Below are 27,500 nucleotides of genomic sequence, written 5' to 3' on the forward strand. Positions count from 1 at the left end.
CTGATTCCTCTGTAACTCACTGACATAGAAACTCCTCCTCTCCACTCGACCTCCCAGTAACAGCGACCAGTCAGACCAGTTGTACACAGCAGCTGAGGACAGTACTCAAATCTGTCTTGATGACGAGGATATGAGTGAACCTCTTTCACACGTGTCACCTTCCTGTTGTTGTCAGACAGTTTGAGTTTTCTGTTCACTGTGTTTGTGTCGATTGTGAGTTCACAGGAGTCTGAAGGAGAGAAGGAGACATGAAACAGCATCAGTTCATCATCAAACACAGCTGATGGGTTTATTTGAGACTTCATGAATCAAAGTGAACACTCACACTTCCTCAGACCAGGTTTCAGCCACTGATCTCCAGCAGGTTCAACCCTGGAGGAAGAAACAGAGTCAGAATGAAGCTTCATCATCATCAGTGATTTTCATAATATATCAAATGTATGTTTCAAACGTCAAACTTTGAACCTCAACACAAACAAGACAACCTTGAGAAGTTTGTATAATGTTCTATAAACACTTTGACACCATATTTGTCAAAAAGAATGATCAATAAATGACCAACACCAGATCCTGGTCTGATGTTAGTGAGGAGGTCCATCTCAGTGGGGACAGGGACTCTCAAAACATCAGCTACTGTCTTCACTGTTATCAGACTGTGAACCAACAGACTGTGAGCTCTTGGTGTCTCTTCATACCTGAGAGTGTCCAGTCTCCAGTGTGGATCCTCCAGTCCAGCAGACAGCAGCGTCACTCCTGAGACTCCTGGATGATTGTAGCTCAGGTCCAGCTCTCTCAGATGATGGGAGGGGTTGGATCTCAGAGCTGAAGCCAGAGAAGAACAGCCTTCCTCTGTGACCAGACAGCCTGACAGTCTGGAGACACACAATTATATAACATTAACTTTCATCTACTCTTTCAGTCACGTTGCACCTTAAAAGGAACAGTGTGTAAGATTTAGTGACATCTAGTGGTGAGCTGCAGGCTGCAACCACATAAATCCCCTCAGCTCACTCCTCCCTTTCCAAGTTCTTTTTCTTAAATATTGTTTATAGAGCAGCAACAAATATGTTTACAACAAAGTCACAATATAGTCACTAATATCTCACTTGGAACAAAAGTAACATCAATAAAATAAATACAATTTCTGAGTGAAGTTTATGAAGAATGAAGAACACAGACATCAGTCAGTATCCTGACCTGAGAGTTTCCAGAGTACAGGGTGAACTCTCCAGTCCAGCAGACAGCAGCTTGACTCCTGAATCCTGCAGGTCGTTGTTGCTCAAGTCCAGCTCTCTCAGACTAGAGGACTGGGAGCTGAGGACTGATGATAGAGTTTCACAGCTTCTTTCTGACAGATTACAGCCACTCAGCCTGAAGGAGAGTTAGTGATGAAGACAAACACAATACTGTTTTTCTTTCGTCGTTAATGTAAAATACAACATTTCTGAGTTTATAAATTGAACAATGGAGGATGTCCATCGGAGTCTCATGTGCCGAGAGGATTTTTGCTTTTATTTTGTCTATTACTGGAATCTAACAGCAATTAATGGATCCCAATCCCAAATACCTCTTAGTCTTAATTGAACAACAAAGTGACATTTATAAAATTTCAAAGCTGCATTAATCTGTTGAGTTGCAATGAAACTGAAGAAACAATTTGCATGTTTTTCAATTGATCAACTAATCAATTTGTTTACTAAATCTGTCAACAGAAGACTTTCATTAGTTGAGAACTACTCTGCTCATGTGATAAAGCTATTAAAGGCAGTTATCTGGGTACTTACAGAGCTTTGTTGGAGGCTTTGACCACTGGCAGCAGCCTCAGAAGAGCCTCCTCTGAAGCAGAGTATTTCTTCAGGTCAAACACGTCCAGATCTTTTTCTGATGTCAGTAAGATGAAGACCAGAGCTGACCACTGAGCAGGAAACAGTTCATCTGTGGAGAGACGTCCTGATTTCAAGGACTGTTGGATCTCCTCCACTAGAGAACGATCATTCAGTTCATTCAGACAGTGGAACAGATTGATGCTTTTCTCTGGAGACAGATTCTCGTTGAGCTTCTTCTTGATGTACTGGACTGTTTTCTGATTGGTCTGTGAGCTACTTTTCATTTTCAGTAGGTCCTCTAGATGAGTCTGATTGGTCTCCAGTGAAAGACCCAGGAGGAATCGGAGGAACAGGTCCAGGTGTCCGTTTGGACTCTTCAAGGCTTTGTCAATAGCAAACCTGTGGACCTTTGTCGTAGATGTTTTGCTGAAAAGCATTCGCACATTATCGCCAAAAGTTTGCCCTGGCTCCAACATCACATTCTTGTTTCTGTTAACGACTTCCATTCTTACGTAGAACGCTGCCAGAAACTCCTGAACACTCAGATGGACAAAGCTAAACATCTTTTTTTTATTCTTCCTCCCATGTTCCTCTTTGAAGATCTCTGTGAACACTCCTGAGCACTTTGAGGCTTTACTGACATCGATGCCACTCTCTTTGAGATCTTTCTCATAGAAGATCAGATTGCCCTCTTCCAGCTGGTGAAAAGACAGTTTTGCTAATGACGTAATGTACTGATTGAACTTTTTTTGGTCATACTTCTCTTCTGTCTGATAAATCTGAAACACCAAGAATTCTACATACATCTCAGTCAGGGTCTTGGGCAGCTCTTCTTCCTTTCTGGTCTTCATCAGATCCTCCAGAACTGTAGCAGTAATCCAGCAGAAGACTGGGATGTGGCACATGATGTGGAGGCTTCGTGAGGTCTTGATGTGGGAGATGATCCTGCTGGCCTTCTCCTCATCTCTGCATCTCTTCCTGAAGTACTCCTCCTTCTGTGGGTCAGTGAACCCTCTGACCTCTGTCACCATGCCAACAAAATCACGATGGATCTGATTGGCTGCTGCAGGTCGTGTGGTTATCCAGAGGCGAGCAGAGGGAAGCAGTTTCCCCCTGATGAGGTTCGTCAGCAGTACATCTACTGAGGTGGATTTTGTCACGTCAGTCAGGATCTTTTTGTTGTTGAAGTCCAGATGAAGGCGGCTCTCATCCAGTCCATCCAAAACAAACAGAAGTTTGAATTCACTCTTGTTGTAGTTGGTGTTTGCTGATGACTGCAGAGACGTGAAGATGTGATTAAGAGCTTCTGTCTTGATGTCTTTGGTCTCCTGGATACATTCATGAATGAGCTCTGACAAACAAAACTTTTCTTCCTTCAGATTCAGCTGGCGGAAGGTGAAAGGGAAAATGAGATGCACATCTTGATTGGTTTTTTTTTCAGCCCAGTCCAACACAAACTTGCGCACAAGAAATGTTTTTCCAATTCCTGCGATTCCATTGGTCAGTACTGTTCTTATGGGTCTGTCTCCTCCAGACGGGGGTTTGAATATGTCTCTGGGTTGAATTGGTTTCTCTTCATCTGCTGGTGTCGCCTTCTTCATCTCAATCTGCCTGACCTCATGCTGAGTGTTGATGTGTATGTCAGCCCCTGCTGTGATGTACAGCTCTGTGTAGATCTCATCCAGAGGTTTCTCATCCTTCTTCTCCGACCACCCCGGTTGTACACACATGAACGTATCTTGAAAGCGTGACTGAAGTGTTTGTTGGTGAGATGAGATGTGTAACCCCAGAACCATCCCGTCTGTATTGAACACAAACATGCAAAATATAACTATTATTAGGTTGTTTGTCTCCAGTTGGAGGAGCAGAACACAAATGGCCTTTTGCTAAAGGACTGTCTTCCTCAGATTAACAACAAACGTGTCCTTGCCTTTAGTCTGGTCCAGTGGTTCTCAACTGGCCTGGCTGTGGGACCCACCATCACCCCTTAATGACAAGCCGTGACCCAAATTTTCAACTTCTCAAATTTATTTAATGAAAAGATGGTGCAGTTTGAACCTGAGCTGAAAATGTCCTCTCATGTAGTCGGTGTCGTTCTTGCGTTTCGCTCAATTAGCATGAAAACAAACTGTGTGGGTGTTCATCTATACTGTGAAATGAGTGTCTATTAGCATTACATGGCAATAATGCCAAATACTGTTAAGGATTGTGAATAACTCCGCTGCATAAAAAATCCCCTTCAAAATAAAAGCACAGGATCTTTTTTTTTTTTTTTTTTCAGTCAAAGGCCCGTGACCCACTGAAAACAGGTCCGCAACCCACTGGTCTAGTCCAGGGGTCGGCAACCTTTACTATCCAAAGAGCCATTTTGATCTATTTTCCACCAAATAAAATTTTTCTGAAGCCACAAAAGCTATTTGATATCACAGCTTATAAAGTTTTTTATATAGTTATATAATATATACAAAAACTATAGTTTGTTGTATTTATGAAATTATAGAAGACAATTCTTGACATTGTATTGCTATTTTCGGTGAAAGTATCACCTCAGACTCCAAGATAAGAAGTGTTCCCTTTGAAAGATTGTCCACTGTGCAAAAGATAAAATTAAAATAAATAAATAAATAATAATAATTTTTTGTCAAAGCCTCAGGCCATGTCCATACTACTACATTTCCATTTGAAAACGCATATGTTTTGCTACATTTACACTAAGCGTCCACACTACGCCGGAGTTTTCAAAACACCAAAAACGGATAAGTTTGAAAACTCCGGGGTTGCTTTGTCGTGTGTACGGCGTAAATGCATACATTTGGAAACGATCACGTGTTCACTACTTGATTGGTACTTGGCAGTCACAACTTGTCCTTCCCTAATTCGTCACAGCCCTATCCTGGCCGTTTCCCGGAAGCTCACCAACAACAGCATTGATCACCGATTGACTATCAGGTTAATCTAACATGGACAACTGATTACAGGTGTTGTTGACCTTGTTGTCTTTACTAGCAGCTTTTGTTCAGTTAAAGTCTGCTTTATTACGGAGGAAGCAGCTGTTATTGGAGTGAGCGGCGTGACCAGCGGCGTTATCAGCCCTACGGAGACGTCTGAAGTCATGGTTCGCGGCTTTGAGGACGTTGGACACAAAACAGAAGACTTTCCTTTTCTTATTAATGCTTATTTTGTTCTGCACAACTATTATGAAGTCCGCAGATAAACTATAAAAGGAACAAAACATGAATTGCTCTCCAGTAGGACAGAAACCATTATGTGTAAGTGATTTTAAAGTAATTTTGATGTGAGAGAGAGAGAGAGCAAGACCTGCAGCGTTGTAACTAACTCTGAAAAATAAAACGTCTAAAACTTTCCACAAAAAGTGTCTGAGTTTATAGAGCAGAGGTCTTCAACAGGGGGTCCGCGACCCCTAGGGGATCCGCGGAGGTACTGCATGGGGGGGTCGTGAAATTTTTGGTTGATTAGACAATTTTTCATACTTTTTTATATTTAAAAAAAAAAAAACATGAACATGAATCTGTCCATTATTTTAATAGTTCAGTATTGTATGCAAGATAACAGGTATGTTTATGCATAGTAGTGGCACTAATAGGCCATCATTCGTTTTCACATTTATGTTTAAAATAAAAACTTCAATTTGAATAGCTTGTATTAATTATCATGCAATTGACAGACAATATTGATATTGGCATTGGTATCAGTCGACACGGTGTGTTTCTAAATGTCAGTGTCACGGCCACCCTACTCACTGTACCTTTAAAATAAAAACATGAATATATGAACCTGTGTATTGTTTGAATAGCTTGAATGCACAATAACAAGGTATGTTTATACATGGCACTAGGCCCAGTTTAATATAAAACACAATTTATACAATATATATAGTAGGGGGTCCCTGCTCCATCTCTTTATCAGTTTGGGGGTCCTTGGCCTGAAAAACGTTGAAGACCCCTGTTATAGAGGAAGACTTTAGAGAATATTTTAAGTATCAAACACGGCATTTCATTATTAAAGACTACTTTATTACTCTGTTGTGTATTTTTAAACTTAGCAAACAATCTACTTCCTGTTTACATCTGCACCCACCCACATGCCCAGTGTAGGTGAATAGTCAGGTGATATTCGTTTTCAGGCATTTTATTCTGGACGGAGATCATTTTGAAAACGATACTGAGATCGTTTTTGTTTTAAAACAGATTAGTGTGGATGTAGAATCAGGGAGCCGCAACAGAGGGGCTGAAGAGCCGGAGCCGCAGGTTGCCGACCCCTGGTCTAATCTGATTAGAAGAGAAGACATTCATCCCACTTTGGATGGAGCAGATCGAGAAATCTGAACGAGTTTATTGGTGGACTTAATCCCTGAAAACCCAGAGTTGAGACCAGGAAGCAGAGCTGCAGTCTTAAACACTTCTCTACGCTTCCATTAGAGCAGTTACCATCCAAAACCCCATAGAGACTGTGTCTGCCACTTAAACAATAAAACATAAGTAGAAGAGGAGCTCTACAAATGTGGACTCTTAGATATCAGATGTTGATTCATTCTGTCTGACTGGTGTGAACGCAACTGAAGGATGAAAACTGTTGGTGTGAACGTAACTAAAGGATGAAAACTGTTAGTGTGAACGTAACTAAAGGATGAAAACTGTTGGTGTGAACGCAACTAAAGGATGAAAACTGTTGGCGTGAACGCAACTAAAGGATGAAAACTGTTAGCGTGAACGCAACTAAAGGATGAAAACTGTTAGTGTGAACGTAACTGAAGGATGAAAACTGTTAGTGTGAATGTAACTGAAGGATGAAAACTGTTAGTGTGAACGTAACTGAAGGATGAAAACTGTTAGTGTGAACGTAACTGAAGGATGAAAACTGTTAGTGTGAACGTAACTGAAGGATGAAAACTGTTAGTGTGAACGTAACTGAAGGATGAAAACTGTTGGTGTGAACGCAACTAAAGGATGAAAACTGTTGGTGTGAACGTAACTGAAGGATGAAAACTGTTAGTGTGAACGCAACTGAAGGATGAAAACTGTTAGTGTGAACGTAACTGAAGGATGAAAACTGTTGGTGTGAACGCAACTGAAGGATGAAAACTGTTGGTGTGAACGCAACTGAAGGATGAAAACTGTTGGTGTGAACGCAACTAAAGGATGAAAACTGTTAGTGTGAACGCAACTAAAGGATGAAAACTTTCAACTCGTGCCAATTCTGTATTTCTCGTCTGTTGGCGTCTTTGGATGCAATCTACACGTTTGGTGTAAACACGACACAACAGGACTCTGATCCCTCACCTGGGTGTGTATTTATGTAGGAGGAGGAAGGTGTCGGAGGGGGGTTTTGTGCAGCTGGTGATCCAGCTGTTGATGAAAGACACAAACAAACAGGGTGATTTCCTGAAATACATCAGAGTTCTTTCTAACAGGACTCTGATCCCTCACCTGGGCCTGTGTTCTGTAACTTCTCCGCCTCGTTGTTGAGGTTCATCCTCTTCATGATTTCAACCGTCACCTTCACAGCCGACTCTTCGCCGTAGCTGCTGATCATCCTGCCGACGACGTCCGGCCGGTCCTCGTTCTCCAGACAGCTCTTAGGAATGGGCCGACACCCGTCCAGCACCGGCTGAGTGAGGTTCCACCGAAACCTCTTGAAGTCATCGGCACCCAGCTCATCCAGAGAGTCTAGGATCAGACGTGGAACCTGCATCTCTGATCACTGAGAGGAGATCAGCCTGTAATGGGTTCAATAAAAGCAGCGTCACACGAGCAGGAAGTCTTGTTGCAGATAAAGACGTCAAAGATTTGTGTTTGTTGAACTGCCAGTGCTTAGAATGAAGAGAGACGCCATGTTGTTCCTGAACTATTTTAACAACAGAACATTATTTTCTAACAATGCAACACATTAAATCTCTTTCCACAGAAGTGTAAAGGTGTTGCAGCTCTCTCTGCCCTCATGTCTGCTGTCTGTATCTCTACCTCCTGTTTTTACTACAAACACACCAGACAGAACCAACCAACACGCTGATCACTGGAGAACAGAGCCTCTCTGTGTCAGCAGGGTCTGTTCAAAAGATCAATCTGCTGAGAGTATGTTCAGTGGACTCAGAACCAGAATAACCATTCAGAACTCTATTGTTGTTAGGCACACAATAGAGAAGAGAAGAAAGAAAGAAAGAGTCAAACCATCAGGTGAAGAGATCATCTTCAGAGCTCACATGTAATGTAATCTTCACTCTTTTAAATGTTCCATCCATCAACATTATTATCTGACTGTCATACTTCAGCAGAGCCATGATACGTTACATTCTGTGTTCTTCAGGATGTACTGTCAATAGTTGTTTATTAATATTCATAGTCATTCATACCTGAGATATAAAGGATGACATCCAGAAACACACATCCAGCTTCTGCCAACAACATGGCCGTTGTAGTCTTCATCTTCTCCTCACAGAGTTTAATTCATCAGCTCATCAACAATAGTAAAGAACAGAAGACCGTTAAAACCCAACAGCTGTCCACTTTCACACACTTACAGCTGGAGACACAAAGTGGAGCGATAGAAAATGTTTAAGTGAACCCAACTTCCTTCCTCCTTCACTTCCTCACATCTCAACACAACTCTTAAGCCCCTCCTTCTAAACGTCACTACCAGTAAGATGCATGAATGGCTGAGCTCTGCAGCAGTTGGGAGTGTGTCCTCTGGGGGGCGCTATCACCTCAGCACATCTTCTCTGCAGCAGAGTGTCCTTGAGACTAGTTCAGAGTACCGTGCTGCTGACGTGGACCTCAGACCCTCACCACTTCTTTGTGTTCAGGTGTATTTTCACCTGTTGGCTCGTTTGATTGTGACTGGAGATCTCACTGTCACTTTACTGAAGGGAGTGTGTGTGTGTGTGTGTGTGTGTGTGAGAGAGAGAGATTGTGCATGCATGTGAGTTTGTTCATAGTTAACAGCGACCATGGCTGCTACAGAGACCTGATCAGAGCCCAGTCAGCCATAACATAGTGAAGGAAACAGGAAGCTAGTGAGACAAGGCCATCGTGTGTTTTGTTTGTCTCTCTCTATACATATGCATATTATGACATATATTGTCCGGAAAGTCTGAAGGAACTGCACGTTACAATCACTAAGACTTAAATGATGTGTGTAAAATATCAGATATGATATCCTGCTCTACTATGTCATTGCGATCATTTTTACTGTCGGTCGTTGATGTACCTCAGTACATAATGTACCTCAGTACATAATGTACCTCAATACATTAACGCCGCTTTGCACCACCAAGTATCAATTGCTCTTATTTCTGAGAGATTAAGAAATATCTTTGTATATATATATATATATATACACACAGTATATATATTGTCACAGCCCGGCTCAGAGACCGGAACAAGAAACAGGGAGACAACGAGCTGGCGGCCAAAAGAAGCAATTTATTTGTCTCACCAAAAACAAGTAACCCAAAGTTAACAGCACTTTACACAAAGACAGCAACAACTGTGGTGAGCCAGTCAACAAAGGTCTTCCTTCCAGAGACAGCGGCTGAACCGCTGAACGAGTGCCGTAAAGGCTAGAAAAGCTGCGCAGGTTAAAATAGAAGCGCTCCGCCAAAATGTATAATTCTCAATTATCCATCAGTTATACGTCCGGGTCCGGATAGAACAACGTCTGGGTCCATATCCGGGCTGCGGTCCACCTATTTGTGACCCCTGGTATAATATGTAAAAAAAAAAAAGAAAAAAAAAGTCAATAATAAATGTCATAGTTTATCGAAAATAATCAGTTTTAACAACCAAAATATGAAATGCAAGACTGACTCTTTAAAACATTCACTGTAAAATAACAAAGAAACACTTCAGGAAATATCCGGTTTATTAAGTTTTAATCAAAATAAAGAGTTTTCATGCATTCCAAAAGTCATTATTGAAAATGCAACTTATCCATTCTGAGGAAAGAAAAGGTTCAACCACAGACATCATACTTTTTAACAGTTAGCACAACCAATTCAAATGTCTTTAAAGAGTTAAAATGACATTGGTGAGTTTTTAACTTTCTTTCAAACAAAAAATTACTTTTATTAGCAAAGTAATTGCTTAAATCGTGTAATTTATCACGTCGCTACACTGCACATGTGTGCTCCTTCTCCTAATTACAAGGCCTTACTTGTTGCCAACCACTTACATATTACACTGTTGCTAATTGGTCCCACAGTGCATCACTGATTATGAGTCTTAATTAATGACCTCAACTCTTTAGTAAACAGCGACCTCATCTACTTCTATTGAAGCTACTACATTTTCTTCTATTTCCCACAATGCCTCTGCTGGTTGCAGGTGACAGTTAAAAGTGTATCTCATAAGACGAGGAGACAAAGAGGTGATCCTTAAACCTAACTTGTTTTTGACTGCAGTTTAGTTTTCAGGTTGGCCGTTAAATAGTGAAATACATTGAACAGTTGTAGCAAATATCTTAATTTTAATTAAAAAAAATGTTAAGGCTGACTACAGTCCAGGTATATGAATTCTAAATACAAATTAATTCACAATTTGATACGTTTAAATGTCATGTGGAATATAAAAGTTGCTTAACGACATCAAATCCCAATGAATCCCATTAGAAGCAAAGGCTGACACGGCAGATAATGCTACTCTGCTAAGATAGTTAGCTTTAGCAGGAGATTAGCTGGATTATTTCTCTGTCATGACTAGATATAGCCACTGCCACATTTAGTTTAATTTGGAATAAACTGAATTTTGATGATGACAGTTAACATTTTTTTCATTGACGCATAACTTTGTAACTTAGTAAGTAAACTCAGTTTTAAATGGAATAAACTGAGCTTAAACTGAGTTTAGTCACCAGCTAGCGTTCACCTGATAGCTGTCTAGTTTGGTTTTTAGGCTCTTAGATGGTGCTGCTTTCACAGAAATTATACATTTGTGGATAAAACATTTTAAAAAGTCAGTTTTCTGGGGTACATTGGTCCAGGTATGCACAGTGGGGTTACTTTACGATCGGAAGGCTCGATCACACCTGGACGTCATGCGTCTTCTCAGAGAAACACCGCCCACAGCACCTTCCGTCTACGCGGTCCATCTTGGTGATGTAGACGAGCGGCTCGATGCTGCTGCTCAGGTCCATGATGGAGAACACGCTGATCTTGATCTGGCAGTGGAACACCACAAACGTGTAGTACGACCCGAAGGACAGGAGGGCCACGGGCAGGTAGTTGGACACGACGATGGCCAGGATGATCAGCACCATCCTGAGGGCCTTCTTCTTCACCGGGTGCATCTGCTCTTTTCCCACCACCGAGCGTCTGAGGACCCAGATGACAGAGATGTTGCAGAGGACCATGACCGCGAAGGCGAACATGACGATGCCGCTGAAGACACCGTCGACGCTGTTGACTCCCAGGATGGACTTGGTGAGGCCGAAAGCCAGGATGAGGGCCCAGACCACCGCGGAAATGCCGATGCGGATCTTATTGTCTCGGATACCGGTGAACAGCACCGGGTGGACCACAGCCGTGTAGCGGTCCAGGCAGATACACACCTGGGACAGCAGATCAGTGAAGGAAGAATCGTGTTACAGCGTGCACTTTAGTAGTTGATGAAAAACTGAAGCAGGTTTTGGAAAAGGAGAAAGAGTTCTGCACTCAACGGAGCTGCAGATAACACAAATTAGCTTGAAAGTTGTACTTTTGAGTCCCCTGAATAACACGTGGAAGTGTTACTGACACTTCAAACTTCATGGGCAGCTAAGTTGATCCGAGCCCAAAAGTATAGTATGTATTAGTAAAGTGAATAATGTATAATTCTGCCTTGAAGCAATCTGTCAAAAATGCTTTTATGAGGTTTATGTCTGAAATACAATAGCAGTACATTACAAAATGCAAACAAAAAGGCAAATAAAGTGACAAGGTTGTCAGATGGTGGTTGCAGCGGACCAAATAATAAATTAAATTATAATAAATTACATATTATTTGTATAGCCCATTATCACAAATCACAAACTTTGATTTAGAGGGCTTTACAATCTGTACAGCATCCTAACTATGTTCTAAAAATGTAATGTATTGATGTAGAATACATGAACTAATGTTTTGTATACGAGTTGACCGGATTATGAACAGAGTAACATCCAAAATACAGCAGCAGACATTCAGCCTTAAATAACAACCATCTGAAGTCATTTACATATTCAAACCTTTTAGGAAAAGGCTGTTTTTACTGTCATTTCTAATAAGTTGAAGGTTCATAGAAGGCCAAAAACTCACCAGAAAGAGTGGGGTTAGGTCCTTGACGCCATACGCAAAGCTCTGAAAGTACCAAATGCGTCTGTCACCCAGCAGCAGCCGGTTGACCATCTCTATGGGCGTCATGAGGCAGAAGTAGACGTCCAAGATGGCCAGGTTGAAGATGAAGATGTCCGAGGTGGACGCTTCCTTTTTCCTGGTGGCGATTTGCCAAATGACCAGGACGTTACAGGGCGTCCCCACTACCAGGTTGAACACCTTGACCCCAAAGTAGAAAATGAAGGCCCAGGGGGACACAGCGCACACGGGGAACTGGTACCACGGTGGGGTCCCACGGGGGCCACTAGGGGAGGTAAAGTTCACGTAGAGGTTGGCGGAGGGGCTCAGAGTTGTGTTGAACATGGTGGGGGAAAGAACTGCTGATGGAAAGAAAGGGAAAAGGCAAGTAGAAGGTTAGTTTTGATTATCCATATTTAATTTTTCTACATTTAAAAATAAGTCAACGTCAACCAATCTTACCTCAAAAGAGTTCACGGTGTCCTGCAGTCCCGGTCTTCTTCACTTGCTGCAAAACTTTTCTGCATGTAGCACCAGATCACCGGGGCCAGGGGCCTTATAAACAGGCTCCACGGGGACCAATGGCATCGTTGGATTGAGGGACGATCTCTGCTCAGTGTGCTGTCCGACCCACGCCGTGATTGGACAGTAATGCAAAATAGCGTTGCTGAGACATCTTCAGTGATTGGACAGTTCGGATACAACAGACACAGAGGCGTGAATAGGTTGCGTTAGACCGGGTTGGCATTATGTCCATGTAGAGTTATACATGCTGCAGGGGCAAATACTAATGGCCTCCTTGTCTTATTCTCTATACTTTGAGTTGTTCATGTGTGAAGAGGGACTCTGTCTTTGCCTTCAGGGCAACCTGCCTGGAGAATATAGTGTTGTCTGCACCATCCTTTAAATTGCCTTTTGTGAATTTGAGTTAATATACAGAAAGCTTATTCCCAGTTGTTGCATTATAAAGACATCAGTCTTAGCCTGTGGATGCTGTTTTATTTTTCTCATTCATGTTTCATGTTAAAAGAGCAATCTGATCCCAAGTCTGTTCCTTTGTGTAATTTCTATCTACAGCAGCACTGCAGCTGAACATTCGCTCTCACTGATGCAACAGTAAACAGGTGATGCAACGTAAGCATAAATGAGAAATCTAATGCAAGGAGTTACTAATGTGTCCAGACTGTGTTAAGTGTTGAGAAAAAAAAGAGCTTGCAAAGTCACGACAAACACCCACTTACATCAATACCGCTGCGTTTCATAACCATTTTTATTACACAACCAAAACTGTCTACTCACCACGAGGAGCGATAGATACTCATAACACTTTAAAATAACAGAAATATGACTAATAATAATAGTAGTAGTAGCAGTGGGCGTCAAGAACCAAGGCAAAAAGCTCAGCCACGATCCAGGCAAAGCCATGATACACAGCAACATGCAAGATGAGAAAGCACAACAACTTTGGGGAAAGATGCCACGTTAGTAACATCTATTAATGAGATATAAATGCATACAGATGGAGAGGAGGCTAGAGGAGCTCAGTGTATCATAGGGAGCTCCCCGGCAGTCTAGGCCTATAGCAGCCAGCCCTAACTATAAACCTGAACCAGACCTAACTACAAACCTGAGCCAGCCCTAACTATAAACCTGAGCCAGCCCTAACTATAAACCTGAACCAGCCCTAACTATAAACCTGAGCCTGACCTAACTATAAACCTGAACCAGCCCTAACTATAAACCTGAACCAGCCCTAACTATAAACCTGAACCAGACCTAACTACAAACCTGAGCCAGCCCTAACTATAAACCTGAACCAGCCCTAACTATAAACCTGAACCAGCCCTAACTATAAACCTGAACCAGACCTAACTACAAACCTGAGCCAGCCCTAACTATAAACCTGAACCAGCCCTAACTATAAACCTGAACCAGCCCTAACTATAAACCTGAGCCTGACCTAACTATAAACCTGAACCAACCCTAACTATAAACCTGAGCCAGACCTAACTATAAACCTGAACCAGCCCAAACTATAAACCTGAGCCAGACCTAACTATAAACCTGAACCAGCCCTAACTATAAACCTGAACCAGACCTAACTATAAACCTGAGCCAGCCCTAACTATAAACCTGAACCAGCCCTAACTATAAACCTGAACCAACCCTAACTATAAACCTGAGCCAAACCTAACTATAAACCTGAACCAGCCCTAACTATAAACCTGAGCCAGACCTAACTATAAACCTGAACCAGCCCTAACTATAAACCTGAGCCAGACCTAACTATAAACCTGAACCAGCCCTAACTATAAACCTGAGCCAGACCTAACTATAAACCTGAACCAGCCCAAACTATAAAACTGAGCCAGACCTAACTATAAACCTGAACCAGTCCTAACTATGAACCTGAACCAGCCCTAACTATAAACCTGAGCCAGACCTAACTACAAACCTGAGCCAGACCTAACTATAAACCTGAACCAGTCCTAACTATAAACCTGAACCAGCCCAAACCATAAACCTGAGCCAGACCTAACTATAAACCTGAACCAGTCCTAACTATAAACCTGAACCAGCCCAAACTACAAACCTGAGCCAGCCCTAACTATAGACCTGAGCCTGTGTCTTAAGTATCAAGAATGACCTTTAATTATTAAAGAGTACAATAATACTATTATAGTATACTATACTATATTTTCAGTAACTAAGCAACCAATCTACTTCCTGTTTACACCGGCCCCCGCATGCCCAGCATACGTGAATAGTCATGTGGTAGTCGTTTTCAGGCTTGCTAGTGTGGATGAAAATCCTCATCAACGATGCTGAAACGCCCGTGTGGACGTGGATTGTTTCCGTTTGAAAACCCTGGATTCAAACGGAAACGCATCAGTGTGGATGTAGCCTACGACGCACAATCAGTCCAGAAGAAGTCACATTTTGTTGACACTAGGGAGGCATCACCAAATGTAATATAAAACCCACAACACTGCATTTACATCCATCAATCCACAAATACCTTCAACGAGGAGATAGTGGTGATGTATCATCTGTCAGTTTTGACTGTGGGTATTCAAATGAAGAGCCTGGTGTCTGTCAGGTGTTTGTCTTCACACAGCATTGACCTCTGAATCCTGGGTCTCCTGGTGAACAACACTGTGATTTGTAAAAGTTAAATATCTGTTACTAAGCTTACAATTTAAAACTATACGCTAGTGACTTCACAGAAATCACATGTATGACAACTGCTTTGTTAGGATTGAAAAACTTATTTCATAGCATCACGCCAATTGTGCATATATGGTTTTCCAGAAAAATTAAAAGAGTGTTGTCTAGTATTTTTGCCTATTTTTTCCCCCAAATACAGTAAAATGAAAAGTAAAATGGTTACAGTACAGGCACATCTACATTAAAATGATGGGTTTAAAAAGAGGTGTGTAGCTGGCCCTAAGAAAAAACCTAAAAACTAAAACTACATAAAAACTAAACAAAACAACAAACGATCTAAAACTAAACTCCCCTTAACAACACAAAGTGTAGTTTAACAGGACGTTATATAACCAGAGCCAATGAAGCTGGACTCCTAACAATACGCATGTTCAAAGATTATTAAAAAAACATTCTGTTGCATAAAGCACAAGTTCAACAGCAGACACTCTCTCCCATTAAACAGTGTAAACAGAACTATCAAAACAAAAATGATGATGCCAATATAGGGAATTTGCATCAAGTTTACAAGCCAGACAGACAGAAGATCACCTGCTGCAGTACAGGATCAGTGTAACATGCAAAGTGAAGAACAATGTTTGTGGACACTGGTGGAAATGTGTTCATCTGTGGCAGCAAACATTAAAGCAGCAGGACGTGGAGTCTGGAGACCTGACAGGCTGATGAAAGTCCACCTGAAAAGTCCACCTGCTTGAATCTACACTCAAATAAAGGTATTGGGTGAATAAACACGATCATCCCTCTACACAATAACTGATGTTCTCTTGATCAAGGTAAGAAACACACAGCAGCTAAACACAACAGACAGAACTATTTTTTTTACTATTTCAACTGTTTATCTACATTTATTTTAAATTATTTTTAAATGTATATTAATTTTTTAGCTACACCTTTAAACTGTTTCTAACAATTTAAACTGTTTATTCATTACCTTTTGGGGTTTCTTTCTTACCATATTCTTGAATTGTCATAAACGGTTCGAACAATTGTTACATGCCGTTTTACCGTTTCGGTTATTCTCTGCCATACTTTGTGTGGTGTTGCTTGAAGGGTCTTATTTCAACTATAACAAGTCATTCTTACATTGGTCCCTGATAGGGAAGCTTTATGCAACAGGTACATTTAAGAGACTATTAAGTCTGACTTTAAGTTTTATTTAAGACAAAGGTCACTGGTGTTGTGAAGAAAAGGCCTTATTTCATGTTAAAAGAATGAAGCTTCCATCCTGGACAACTACAACGTGGATTCTATTTCAAAATATTACGTTTTCCTGCAGCTGTCGGGAGCATTTGTTTCATAGGAGGTAGAGAACATGACTGGTTCCCATCTTTTATTTCATTATAAGCAGCACTAGCTTACTCTATATCAGTCTCTTTCTCCCCTTTTTCTTATTTAAAGGTGCATCAGCTGCTCACCGCTCAGCTGTTTGCTCACATGCTCACCGTTTCTATAAATATATATAATATAAAAGTATTGAGCAGTGGCTTTAAAGGGTAAAATTGCATGTTTTCAAAGTATCCTCTCTTTTGACAGACATTCAACACAGACGTCTAAAGCGACGGTGATGGAAAACTGGAAGTTCATAACATCCAAAAAGACGACTATTGGTGGACGAGGTCAACAAACACTTTAACCAGAAGACCGTGTTCAAGACCATGTGGTGGTTTTATGGTGGTGGTTTAGTTGTCTAAACCTAACTGTTGGTTTAGTTGTCTAAACCTAACTGTTGGTTTAGTTGTCTAAACCTAACTGTTGGTTTTGTTGTCTAAACCTAACTGTTGGTTTAGTCGTCTAAACCTAACTGTTGGTTTAGTCGTCTAAACCTAACTGTTGGTTTAGTCGTCTAAACCTAACTGTTGGTTTAGTCGTCTAAACCTAACTGTTGGTTTAGTTGCTTAAACCTAACTGTTGGTTTAGTCGTCTAAACTTAACTGTTGGTTTAGTGTGATGGAAAATTCAACCATCAGTCAGAACAACGCCATGGAGGTCAATTACCTCGTCTGGTACTTCCTGCCCATCGCGGTCACGGTGCCGCCACTGGGGTTGCCGGCCAACGCGCTGGTCATACGCCTACTGCTGGGCAAACCCGGCATCTGCTCCACCTCGGAGATCTTCATCCTCAACCTGGCTCTGTTCGACATGCTGTTCTGCCTCCTCTTCCTCGTTGAGTTCGTCCACTTCGTGTGCAATCCAACAATTGCGGCCTTCAACTTCGTGGCGTGGGGTCTGAATCAGGCCGGAGGGCCGCTGCTGCTTTGCCTTCTGGGTCTGGACAGCTACATGGCCGTCTGCCACCCGCTGGTCTTCCTCCGGCTCAAGGATCCGAAACTGAGACCGTCGACGTGCTTCGTGGTGTGTGTCGTCGGTGCTGCCGCCTGCTGTCTGGTGAAGTTCTTTGGGAAGTACAAGTGGTACGCGATATCGGGGATCCTGTGCAGCACCACGGCGATCATGACGACCTGCGACATCCTGATTCTCAGGACTCTCCGCCAGTCGGGGCCCGGCAGGAAGGAGGTGCATCCGGTGAAGAAGCGAGCGTTTAAAACGGTGCTGACCGCGTCAGTGCTGGTGAACGTCCACTACCTTCCGCCGGTTGTCGAGTACCTGCTCCGGCAGTTTGGTCCCAGTCAGTTCAAGCCCTTCTCCTTCCTCACCTGCGTGGCCTGGATAGCTCTCTCCACGGCCAGCTTCGTTCAGCCTCTGTGTTACCTGGTCCGCACCGGCCAGCTGCCCAAGCTCAGGTGTGACCGCGGTGGCGGTTTAAAGCGGTCCGACCCTCGTGAGACATAGACCCAAACGTCAGAAAATGTATCAACAGTACATATATCAAACATGTTTTTATAAAGAAACTGTGTGTAGGATTTGTTAGCAGAAAATGGAATATAATATTCATAAGTTTGTTTTCCTTTGTGTAATAATTACCTTAGAATGAGATGTTTGTATCTACATGAGGAGTTCTCTTCACGGAGTCCATCATGTTGGTACGGTAGCCCAGAACGGACAAACCAAACTCCGGCTTTTGCTTTTTTTAATGTTACCAGAGGGCCACCGTAGTTCTCCTACAAAGCTTGGAAACGGAGGGAGTGAGAGGACGACGGGTGTTCAGCTGGATGCAATCTGCAACCTCACCACTAGATGTCACTAAATCCTACACACTGCTCTTTTAACGTAGTTATTGTTTGCCTTTAAATGCTTGTGTGCAAACATGAAATTCCTTGAATATAGTCAAAGTAATTGTGGTGATTGACGCTGATGAGCTAACTAGTAACTGTAATAGAGACACAGCTGTTGTTAATAAAGGTTATGAGTTTCTTCAGTGTGAATATTCTCTGTAATAAGCATGTTTTCTCCATAGAAGTCTACAAGCAACATTAGGAAATAAGACTTTAAACAACAATAAATGGAACGACAAAAGTGTATTTTTAATTTATATTTATTAAATCAGACAAACATCCCACTTTGGCATCAAGTAGAGAACACTTCAGGCAGATTCTGACACATGAAAACAACAGTCAGCAATATATTAAAGTTATTTTAGATTATCAGACGATGGAGAAGATGGACGTAGTTCATATCTGTGTTAACGGCTTCACACCATCAATAATCTGACAGAAATAAACAGTCTGTATTGTTTGTTCATTGTTTACACATTGTACTGTGTATCATAACACAGATTTGACATCATTTTTAATTCAACGTTTGACATAAAAGGTTTTGTAAGCGCAACAAATCACATGATCACGCAATCAGAACACCAGATCTGTACCGAATTCACTACAGTCAGCAGTTTAAATACAAAAGATTAGAAAATGCATTTAACCTGCAAAAAATCATATAAAAAAAAATAGAAATCTATAATAAATAATTCCTGATCCTGTTTCCTGTTGGTCCTTTAAATGATGGACTAGACCTGGTTCACCTCTAGTGAACTTCACAACAACAAGGCTCTGATGTTCTGTAACAAACGGGTTCTTCTACCATTCTCAATATTCTCATTTTACAAATAAATAACACTTTTCTTTCTCGTACGAGTCATAAGAGAAGAAGAACGTCATGAAGTCAACACGACGTCTTCAAACAGGTTTACAAAAAGTGTTCAAAGACAAAAGAAATGTTACAAAGCTGCATATTTGATCTGTCGTAGGATTATTAAATCAAACACTGATTAAAAGCATTCGCTGCTGCACTCTGTATCATACACATATCTATATATAGATAGATATATCTATACACAGTATATATCTATATATACATATATACTGTATATCATTGTTCAGAGGGTGCTTCATCTCATCTGTCTCAACATCAGCAACAACCAAATATCATATAAGAGAGTCTTGTGATATTGTTTTAATCATATCTGAAAACTGTGTTGTGGTTGAGAACTTAACTGAATAGATCTTTATATTCTAAAGATATTAAATATTGGACATCAAACGGAGAGAGAATGTTAAAAACAAGCTTATTATTAAACTTCATTAATATTGTGTAATAAACCTCGAGGTTCATTTCGTTTAATTCATAAGATTTAAAAAGTTATTCTGTGGCACAACTTTATGCTCTTAAATGTGCACAAAAAGCTCCTTATGATTTCTGTTACTTTAACATTAAAGGGATTTTATATTTGCACATGTTTTACCTGATGTTTAATCAGGAGTGACTCGTCTACCGACATGAAGAATACAATGGAGGACGACCAACAGACTGAACAGAAGAAAAAAACACCGAACAATGCAGCTTCATTAAAGGGACAGTAGTGATGTTTGTATGAGGTTCTTCTCCACAGCCACTGTTTAAGATGTATATATATATATATATAAATATATACATATATATATATAGTGTATATATGTATATATTTATAGGTCCAAGGCACTTTTCTGGAAAACAACTTTAAAAAGCTTTTAATCAGACGTTGTGAAATACTAAAAACATAGTTTGGATGGTTTGAAGCCTCGACCTGTTTGCTAGTTTGTGTTATTTTAGTTAATCTGAACTTCTTTAAAACACCAAACGTCACACAATAACACAAACTAACTAACTAACCAACTGCCGTGTTCTCAAAGGTCAAATCACTGACTTTGTGGAGTGTGGTGGTTTCGAAGGCTTCGACAGCTGACTGTGGATCAGCACCTTCTTCAACCTCACTTCAAACTAACCCTTTTAAAATGAACATGAAGCAATCCAACACACAGCAAAACACCAGCAGCATTTGGCCCCTGAACGCAGCTCGGACCACCGCATTTAATGTACCTCGTAGATCTTCAGATGTACTTTCCCGATCTGTAGAGCGAGAGGCTCGGTCAGCGTTGGCGTCTCATGGCGTGGCGGCGATCTGTCCGTGAACACGGAAGCGGTAGAGACACGTGTACTCAACGTGTCCCCAGTTAGAGAGCACTCGCAGCTCCACGCAGCGATGCACCACGTCGCTGGGGTTCTGCACAGGAAACAGAGAGAGAAGAAGAAGAAGAAGAAGAAGAAGAAGAAGAAGAATGACCCAGAGATGGTGGCTAGTACCCAGTGGACCCTCGTCTACCTGCATGTCTACGAGCTTCTATATTTCACATGCTTCTGTGTTTTGAGCCTCTGACATGGAGGCTCTATAGTGTCTAACAATGCAGCACAATATTGTCTCCCTCATGTTCTTGTCTTTGTGTGAGTTGGTTTGTCTTGTTAGTACTTCACACGTAGTATAAGAGTCTCCTGAGTGATGATACTACTTGTATTAATATTCTCTCTTCTTTCATTGGTTCTGCACACTTTGTAAAGGGTCAACATTGCATAATTTTGTACATTTAATCTTGTATTCTGTTTTTAACGGTTGACTTTGTAACAGGAAGTAGTTGTGTTCTCATCGTATGAACTCACAGGCAGCTTGAACGTCTGCGTCGACTCTCCGTCTTCATCGTAGGTGAACGTTCCCAGAAGAGTTCCTTCTTCTACGTCGTCCTTCATTCCCTGGAGGACGGAGAAGACTAAATCAGAACCGTGTCAGAGGAATGACGGGTTCACAACCAGAACCGCTCGGACGACCAACAGACTTCTATCACTTTAAACTATCATCAGCGCCTCTGAACACTTCTCTTATTACAATGTATTTGTAATAAACAATTACAGTCATCCACCCATCCATCCATCCATCCAGCCTTAAGTCCTGATCCAGCCTTTTGTAGACTGGAGAACACTCACGTAGACCTCAAAGTCTTTGGGGGCGGAGTCTATGCGTCCGGCGGGGGCGTTGCAGCGCGGCAGGTGATCCAGCGTCACATGGGTGAGCGTGATGGGGTGAGACAGGGAGATCACCAGAGAACCCTGGACGCCGTGGAACGCCCAACATTTCCCCGGCAGCAGCACCGGGTAACCCTGAGAGAGAGAGAGGGAACCGTCCATTAACGTTAACGGTTTAGCTCCGTAAGCCGGTCGCCATCTTGTTGTTTTTATCAACCAGTGAACAGGAAGTGACCATATCTGGACTGAGGAGGAGTGACGTAGAGACCTGTCAATCAGCGTGTAGCCCCGCCCCTAAATCATCCCCTTCTTTATGGTGTGTTTGACTCTAAATGGAGCATAATGTACTAAATGAACATCATGCTGTATTGAAGAAGACTGTAAACTAGAGATTGAGACCATAAACTCATGTTTACAATGTTTACTGAGGGAATAAATCAAGAGAGAAGTAGAGTCATTTTAGACTAGACTTCTATACAACCAGAGGAGTCGCCCCCTGGTGGACACTAGAGAGAATGCAGCTTTAACATGTGAAGAACAGGAGAACTTTACCTGAATAACAGTGCGAGGGCTTTCAGACGGATACCAGAGAGGGATTCCAAACAGAGTGACACACGCTGAACGAATACGATACGTCTCTGAACACCTGGTACTGATCACACTGGCACCTGCACACGACACACACACACACACACACAAAGATACAATACAATAAACGTAATGATAATTTGGAAGACAAACCAATAAACAAATGCATTCTCATTGTTTTCTTTTAAATGTCGGTGAATACAGCTTAGTGATGTTCCCGACCTTGAGTCTCCAGTGCAAAGTCGGCCATTTTGTCAGCTATCGGCCGTCCACAGTCTGAGCAGCTTCCTCTGTTGTCCGTCTCCTGGTTCACGTTCACACACAGTTCATACGGTGAGAAGGTGCGTACTAGTACATACTCTGTGTATTAGTACAGTAGAAACACACAGGAGTACCAGCAGTGAAGTAATGTTCTGCTGTGGACCTATTTCAGACCCTCGCTTTGTGTTATTGTGTGACTTTGGTGAATCTGAACTATTCTGTAAAACAGGTGAAAACATTCTGAAGAAAGCTTCAAACTGACACTGATATTGGTTCTGCTGTCTGTTTCTCAGATCATGTAAGTAGTAGTAATCAGAAGAATCCAGAACTAGCGGTTACTCATACTGTGAATATAATATTTTGGGTTTTAGCGTCGGTATCTGAAGTCCCTCCTCCCACCTTGAGGCGGTCGGTGAGCCACTTCTCCATGGCCTGCTGGAGCTCTGGGGTCAGGTGGTTTTGGACGGGGGGGTTGCCGGTGTCGGGACAGGGTGCAGGAGGAGGCCTCAGCTGGATGGACGACCACTCCTGGGACAGCTGCAAGAAACAGGAAGTCACGTTGGAAAAGGAAAAGACTAAAGGACTACACGGCTGTGTGTCTCCTCAGCGGTGTGTCACCTTCGCATTCTGGGCCTCCAAAGCCTGGATCCTGAGGCCGAGGCCGGCAGCAGCGGACCGGCTGTCCGTCCGGTAGTCCACCATCCGCTCGGCCAGACCAGAGACCTCCTGCTCCAGACGCAGCCGGTCGTCAGAGTCCACCGCCGCCGCCTCAAGCTGGGCTTTCATGTCCCGCACCTCCAGCCGGAGCCTCTCCTTCACCTGAGAGAGGACGTCGTGGTGAGATGGGAGGAAAAGTGTCAGCGCAGAGGCTGTGACGTCTCCATTTATAAGGACATAAAGGACGCGGTCTTCAGAAAGAGCCTCAACAAGAGCAGGAAGAAACATAAGGAGGGTTTCTCCTGAGATCACGTGGACAGATGTAGGTACGTCTTGGACCAAGGAGCTGCTGATTAAGATCACGACCAAAATACTGTTTCATCGAGTGTAAAGAGCTTTAAGGAACAACATCTGTTGAGATGAGGAAAGAGAGATACGAAAGGAAAGGAGAGGAAAGATAAGGATGTATTGTCTTCAGTTCCCATCACCACCACTAGAGGCTCCTCCAGCACAGCTGCTGTTTGAGCCTGTTGTTCCTCCTCCCAGTCTGTCTTCACCAGACCTCCAGAAGTGAGGAAACGAGGAAACGAGAGACTCACCTGAGAGAGGAGGTGCTCCTGCTTCAGCTGCTGCTCCTCCTGAAACCAACGCAGATCACAGGTCACACACCTGGAGGAACACGTCACACTTCACATGTTTTCATCATCCGACTCTTACCAGAAGATGTGTGATCTTAGCTTCTACAGCAGCAGACACAGCAGATGAACCCTAGAGGGGAAGAGAAGGACTCTCAGTACGACCGAGGTCACAAAGAAGACTCCAGGCTTCCATGCAAACATCCCCCAATAAATCAATATGTGTTTATCATTTCAGATCTGACTTTTACCAACAGATGTTGAATCCTCGCCTCAACAGCAGCAGACACCACGGCTGGGTCCTAGAGGGGGGGGGTCAACAAATAAATCACATTTTAATGATTTCTGATGTTATTCTTTATTGCGTAACGATTGGATCGTTGTTTTTAAGATGAGTTTCACTAAAAATGAGCATCAGAACTAAGACGTTATGAACAACGATCTCTAGAAGTCTTTTCGTCGTCTCCACAGGAGACACTTTAACAGAAACATTAATCCTCAAGTGAGCTTCTAAATCCTTAGAAGAAGAAGAAGGTTCCTGGACAAAGAACAACAACCAGCCGTAAACGCCTCCATGACGAAATTGACACGAAGACACATCAGGGAAGAACACACACACACACACACACACACACACACACACACACACACACACACACACACACACACACACAGAGATGAAGATGATCTGCCCTACCACCACGGGTGCAGGATGTTTGGTGTCGTGTTGAGGATGAGGAGGAGGAGGATGAGGAGGAGTGGCAGCATGGAGAACAGGTTGACTCTCGGGTTTTGTGTGAGACGAGGTCTTTGCGACGGCCAGATGGGAGATGAGGGAGGTCAAGAAAGGGAGGAGGAGCCAAATGCCTGGAGGAGGAAACAGGAGGAGGAAACAGGAGGAGGAAAAGCGTTGACAGATGAAGTTCTATTCACTTGAAACTGTCTCTCTCTCTACAAGACGTTGTCTGTAAAGCGTGATTGAAAGTGATTCCAGGTGAATGTTTCACTTACACAGAAGTGCGATGAGGAGGAGGAGAAACAGACCACAGGCCTTCTTCATGCGGCCGCTGACTGAAGCGTGAGCTGCTGCTGGGGGGGTGGGGGGGGGGGGGGGGTCACATGAGACGACTGTGAAAACACAAAGCTGCTGGTGTGTGGAAGCAGTGTGTGTGTGTGTGTGTGTGTGTGTGTGTGTGTGTGTGTGTGTGTGTGTGTGTGTGTGTGTGTGTGTGTGTTTAAATCCGCTCAGCAATGCTAGAAAACCAGGATAAGAGGCGTGTGGACCTGAAGCACTAAACATACCTGAAGCTGTCAGATGCATCATTTGTGACTGAAATGCAGCGGCCATCAGTGAGACTGAGTCTGCACAGAACACAGGAAGCAAGGAGATTATTATAGACACACACACACACACACACACACACACACACACAGACAGACAGACAGACAGACAGACAGACAGACAGACAGACAGACAGACAGACAGACAGACAGACAGACAGACACTCACACTCACACTCACACTCACACACACACACACACACACACACACACACACACACACACACACACACATACACACACACACACATACACACACACACACACACTTCTCACCTGTCAGACTAAAGAAGGAACAGCTGATTCTGTCCCAGTATCCAGCACTGGGAGCTCCACTGTTGCTGCTGGCTGCTGCTGCTGCTGCTGCTGCTGCTGCTGCTGGTTTCCGGTGAGGACCCTCAGAGGACGAGTACCCCGAGCTGTCCACGCCGCTCTGCCTCAGCAGCTCCTTCTTGTGGTCGTGGGGTCGGAGGTGTAGCCCAGCGTAGAGGCTCTTCTCTGGGGGAACCGAGGGGCGGGGTGTGGGCGGAGTCTGACCGCGGGTCGATGACGTGGTCAACGGGGGCCGAGGGGTCGCCGCGGTGGAGATGTAGGACACGGTCCTCATGGTGGGCCGGGTCTGGGTCCTTAACGGAGAAGGACTCAAGCCTGGGGGCGGGGCAGAAATAAGAGAGACAAACTTAGAGACATTTGTTTTCTTAAGCTGCAGGACTACTTCTCTAAGAGGATCATGTATTCAGCATCATTTAAAGAGGAGAAACAGAAACTATTTGTAAATGAATCTTCATGAACTTATTGTTAAATACTAACAACGTTGTCAACGGGACAAGGAGACAGGGCAAGGAGACGAGACAAGGAGACAGGGCAAGGACACAAGACAAGGAGACGGGACAAAGAGACGGGACAGGGAGTCAGGACGAAGAGAAAGGACAAGGAGTCAGGACAAGGAGACAGGGCAAGGAGTCGGGACAAGGAGACAGGACGAGGAGTCAGGACACAGGACGAGGAGTCGGGACAAGGAGACGGGATGAGGAGAAAGGACGAGGAGTCGAGACAAGGAGACAGGACGAGGAGACAGGCGAGGAGTCACCAGCTTTGTGCTCAGACCTGATTCAGACATCTGAACAGAAACATGACTTTGCGACGAGGGAACAGGAAGTGTAATAATGCCGACTCACGTCTGGGTTTTAGGACTTCCTGCAGCGCTCTATTGACACAACATTACGTCATTATAACTCAACACTGACAGGATGTTGCGTTTCTTTTTACCATCAGACTGGACAGCAGCAGCGGCAGCAGTGGGCGTCTCCGGGCCGACAGAACGAGCATTGCTATTGGCTCTGCTGGGGGTGTGGGAGGCGGCCTTGCGAATCCCCGCCTTCTTCTTGAAGACCCTGACAAAAATAATCAAAAACGGGAGGGTCAAAGATCAAAGATTGCTTATCACACACACACACACACACACACACACACACACACACACACACACACACACACACACACACACACACACACACACACACACACACACACACACACACACACGTACTTGACCGGGTTCTCGCGGTAGGAGATGTTCGTCACGCTACTCGAATCGGATTCTTCGTCTGAGTTGTAGTAGCCGCCGGACACCAGACGAGAACTCCTACGAGACATGACTGAGAAGAATAATGAGACATGAATTATATGTACATAGAGGTCAGTACAAGTACACACACACACACACACACACACACACACACACACACACATACATACATACACAAACACATACATACACACACATACACACACACACACACATACATACATGCATATCAAGAGACTGTGGAAATGTTCTTCCAGAAGCCCACAAAGACACACTGCAGTACATGTACAGAAAGAGTATTAGCAGTACTCACAGCAGCCGTAGTAGTCGTCATATATAAGTTTAAGTACCAGTACAGTAAGAGATGCAGTAGCAGTAGTACTATTGTTGATGTAGTAGTAGTGGTAGTAGTACTATTGTTGATGTAGTAGTAGTACTATGAGCAGAAAGTCTGACAGACGTTCTCTTAGTTAATCTCGGCGGTCTCTAATCCAACTAATCTACAGTGGTCATCCTGCTGTACACACACACACACACACACACACACACACACACACACACACACACACACACACAGTACCGTAGTGGAGCCACCATCTTTAAGGAGAGTATGAACAGTCGAAACAGCTGGTGATGAAGATGACGAGAGTGAAGAACAGAACCAGAGTCCAGCTGGTCTGCGTCGTGTGTGTGTGTGTGTGTGTGTGTGTGTGTGTGAGACGTAACAGGCATCTTAAGACGAGCCATCCGATTGGTCGGTGCATTGTTACGCTGCAGATGATTAGCATAAACCACAGCTTTAACTGGTCGCCGTGGAAATCAAACTT

The 27,500-nt window shown here is 43.2% G+C and overlaps 3 protein-coding genes across 3 annotated transcripts in view; all 3 read right to left on the reverse strand.

The window, feature by feature from the left end:
- Positions 1–4: 4 nt before the first annotated feature.
- Positions 5–7,678, reverse strand: LOC137878086 (NACHT, LRR and PYD domains-containing protein 3-like; the record flags this gene model as incomplete). The annotated part of the gene is made up of 7 exons (XM_068718206.1): positions 7,274–7,678; positions 7,127–7,192; positions 1,785–3,627; positions 1,198–1,371; positions 696–872; positions 326–372; positions 5–229 (listed from the first exon to the last, which is right to left on the reverse strand). Coding segments are annotated over exons 1-7 (2,797 nt in total), but the record flags the coding sequence as incomplete, so codon positions are not given.
- Positions 7,679–10,766: 3,088 nt separating this feature from the next.
- LOC137878089 (G-protein coupled receptor 4-like) lies at positions 10,767–12,492 on the reverse strand. Its single transcript, XM_068718209.1, has 2 exons — positions 12,112–12,492; positions 10,767–11,387 (listed from the first exon to the last, which is right to left on the reverse strand). Exons 1-2 carry the CDS (start codon positions 12,490–12,492, stop codon positions 10,860–10,862), a joined length of 909 nt encoding a protein of 302 aa, XP_068574310.1. The 3' UTR covers positions 10,767–10,859.
- A 6,300-nt stretch (positions 12,493–18,792) lies between these two features.
- Positions 18,793–27,500, reverse strand: part of sun2 (Sad1 and UNC84 domain containing 2) — an 11,159-nt gene continuing 2,451 nt past the window's right edge. Inside the window, exons 2-17 of the mRNA XM_068718208.1 lie at positions 26,635–26,743; positions 26,355–26,479; positions 25,362–25,733; positions 25,047–25,106; positions 24,756–24,833; positions 24,442–24,611; positions 23,996–24,046; positions 23,827–23,877; positions 23,709–23,747; positions 23,071–23,271; positions 22,852–22,989; positions 22,414–22,495; positions 22,156–22,271; positions 21,565–21,738; positions 21,244–21,333; positions 18,793–20,812 (exon numbers count right to left, since the gene is read on the reverse strand). Coding sequence (XP_068574309.1) covers positions 20,693–20,812; positions 21,244–21,333; positions 21,565–21,738; positions 22,156–22,271; positions 22,414–22,495; positions 22,852–22,989; positions 23,071–23,271; positions 23,709–23,747; positions 23,827–23,877; positions 23,996–24,046; positions 24,442–24,611; positions 24,756–24,833; positions 25,047–25,106; positions 25,362–25,733; positions 26,355–26,479; positions 26,635–26,741 — 1,974 coding nt within the window. The 5' untranslated portion in view covers positions 26,742–26,743 and the 3' untranslated portion in view covers positions 18,793–20,692. The remainder of the gene's footprint in view (positions 20,813–21,243; positions 21,334–21,564; positions 21,739–22,155; positions 22,272–22,413; positions 22,496–22,851; positions 22,990–23,070; positions 23,272–23,708; positions 23,748–23,826; positions 23,878–23,995; positions 24,047–24,441; positions 24,612–24,755; positions 24,834–25,046; positions 25,107–25,361; positions 25,734–26,354; positions 26,480–26,634; positions 26,744–27,500) is intronic.

Source organism: Cebidichthys violaceus, unplaced genomic scaffold (genome assembly GCF_023349555.1).
Source record: "Cebidichthys violaceus isolate CVI_PGR_0920_01 unplaced genomic scaffold, fCebVio1.0.p SCAF_224, whole genome shotgun sequence".
Taxonomy (NCBI): domain Eukaryota; kingdom Metazoa; phylum Chordata; class Actinopteri; order Perciformes; family Stichaeidae; genus Cebidichthys; species Cebidichthys violaceus.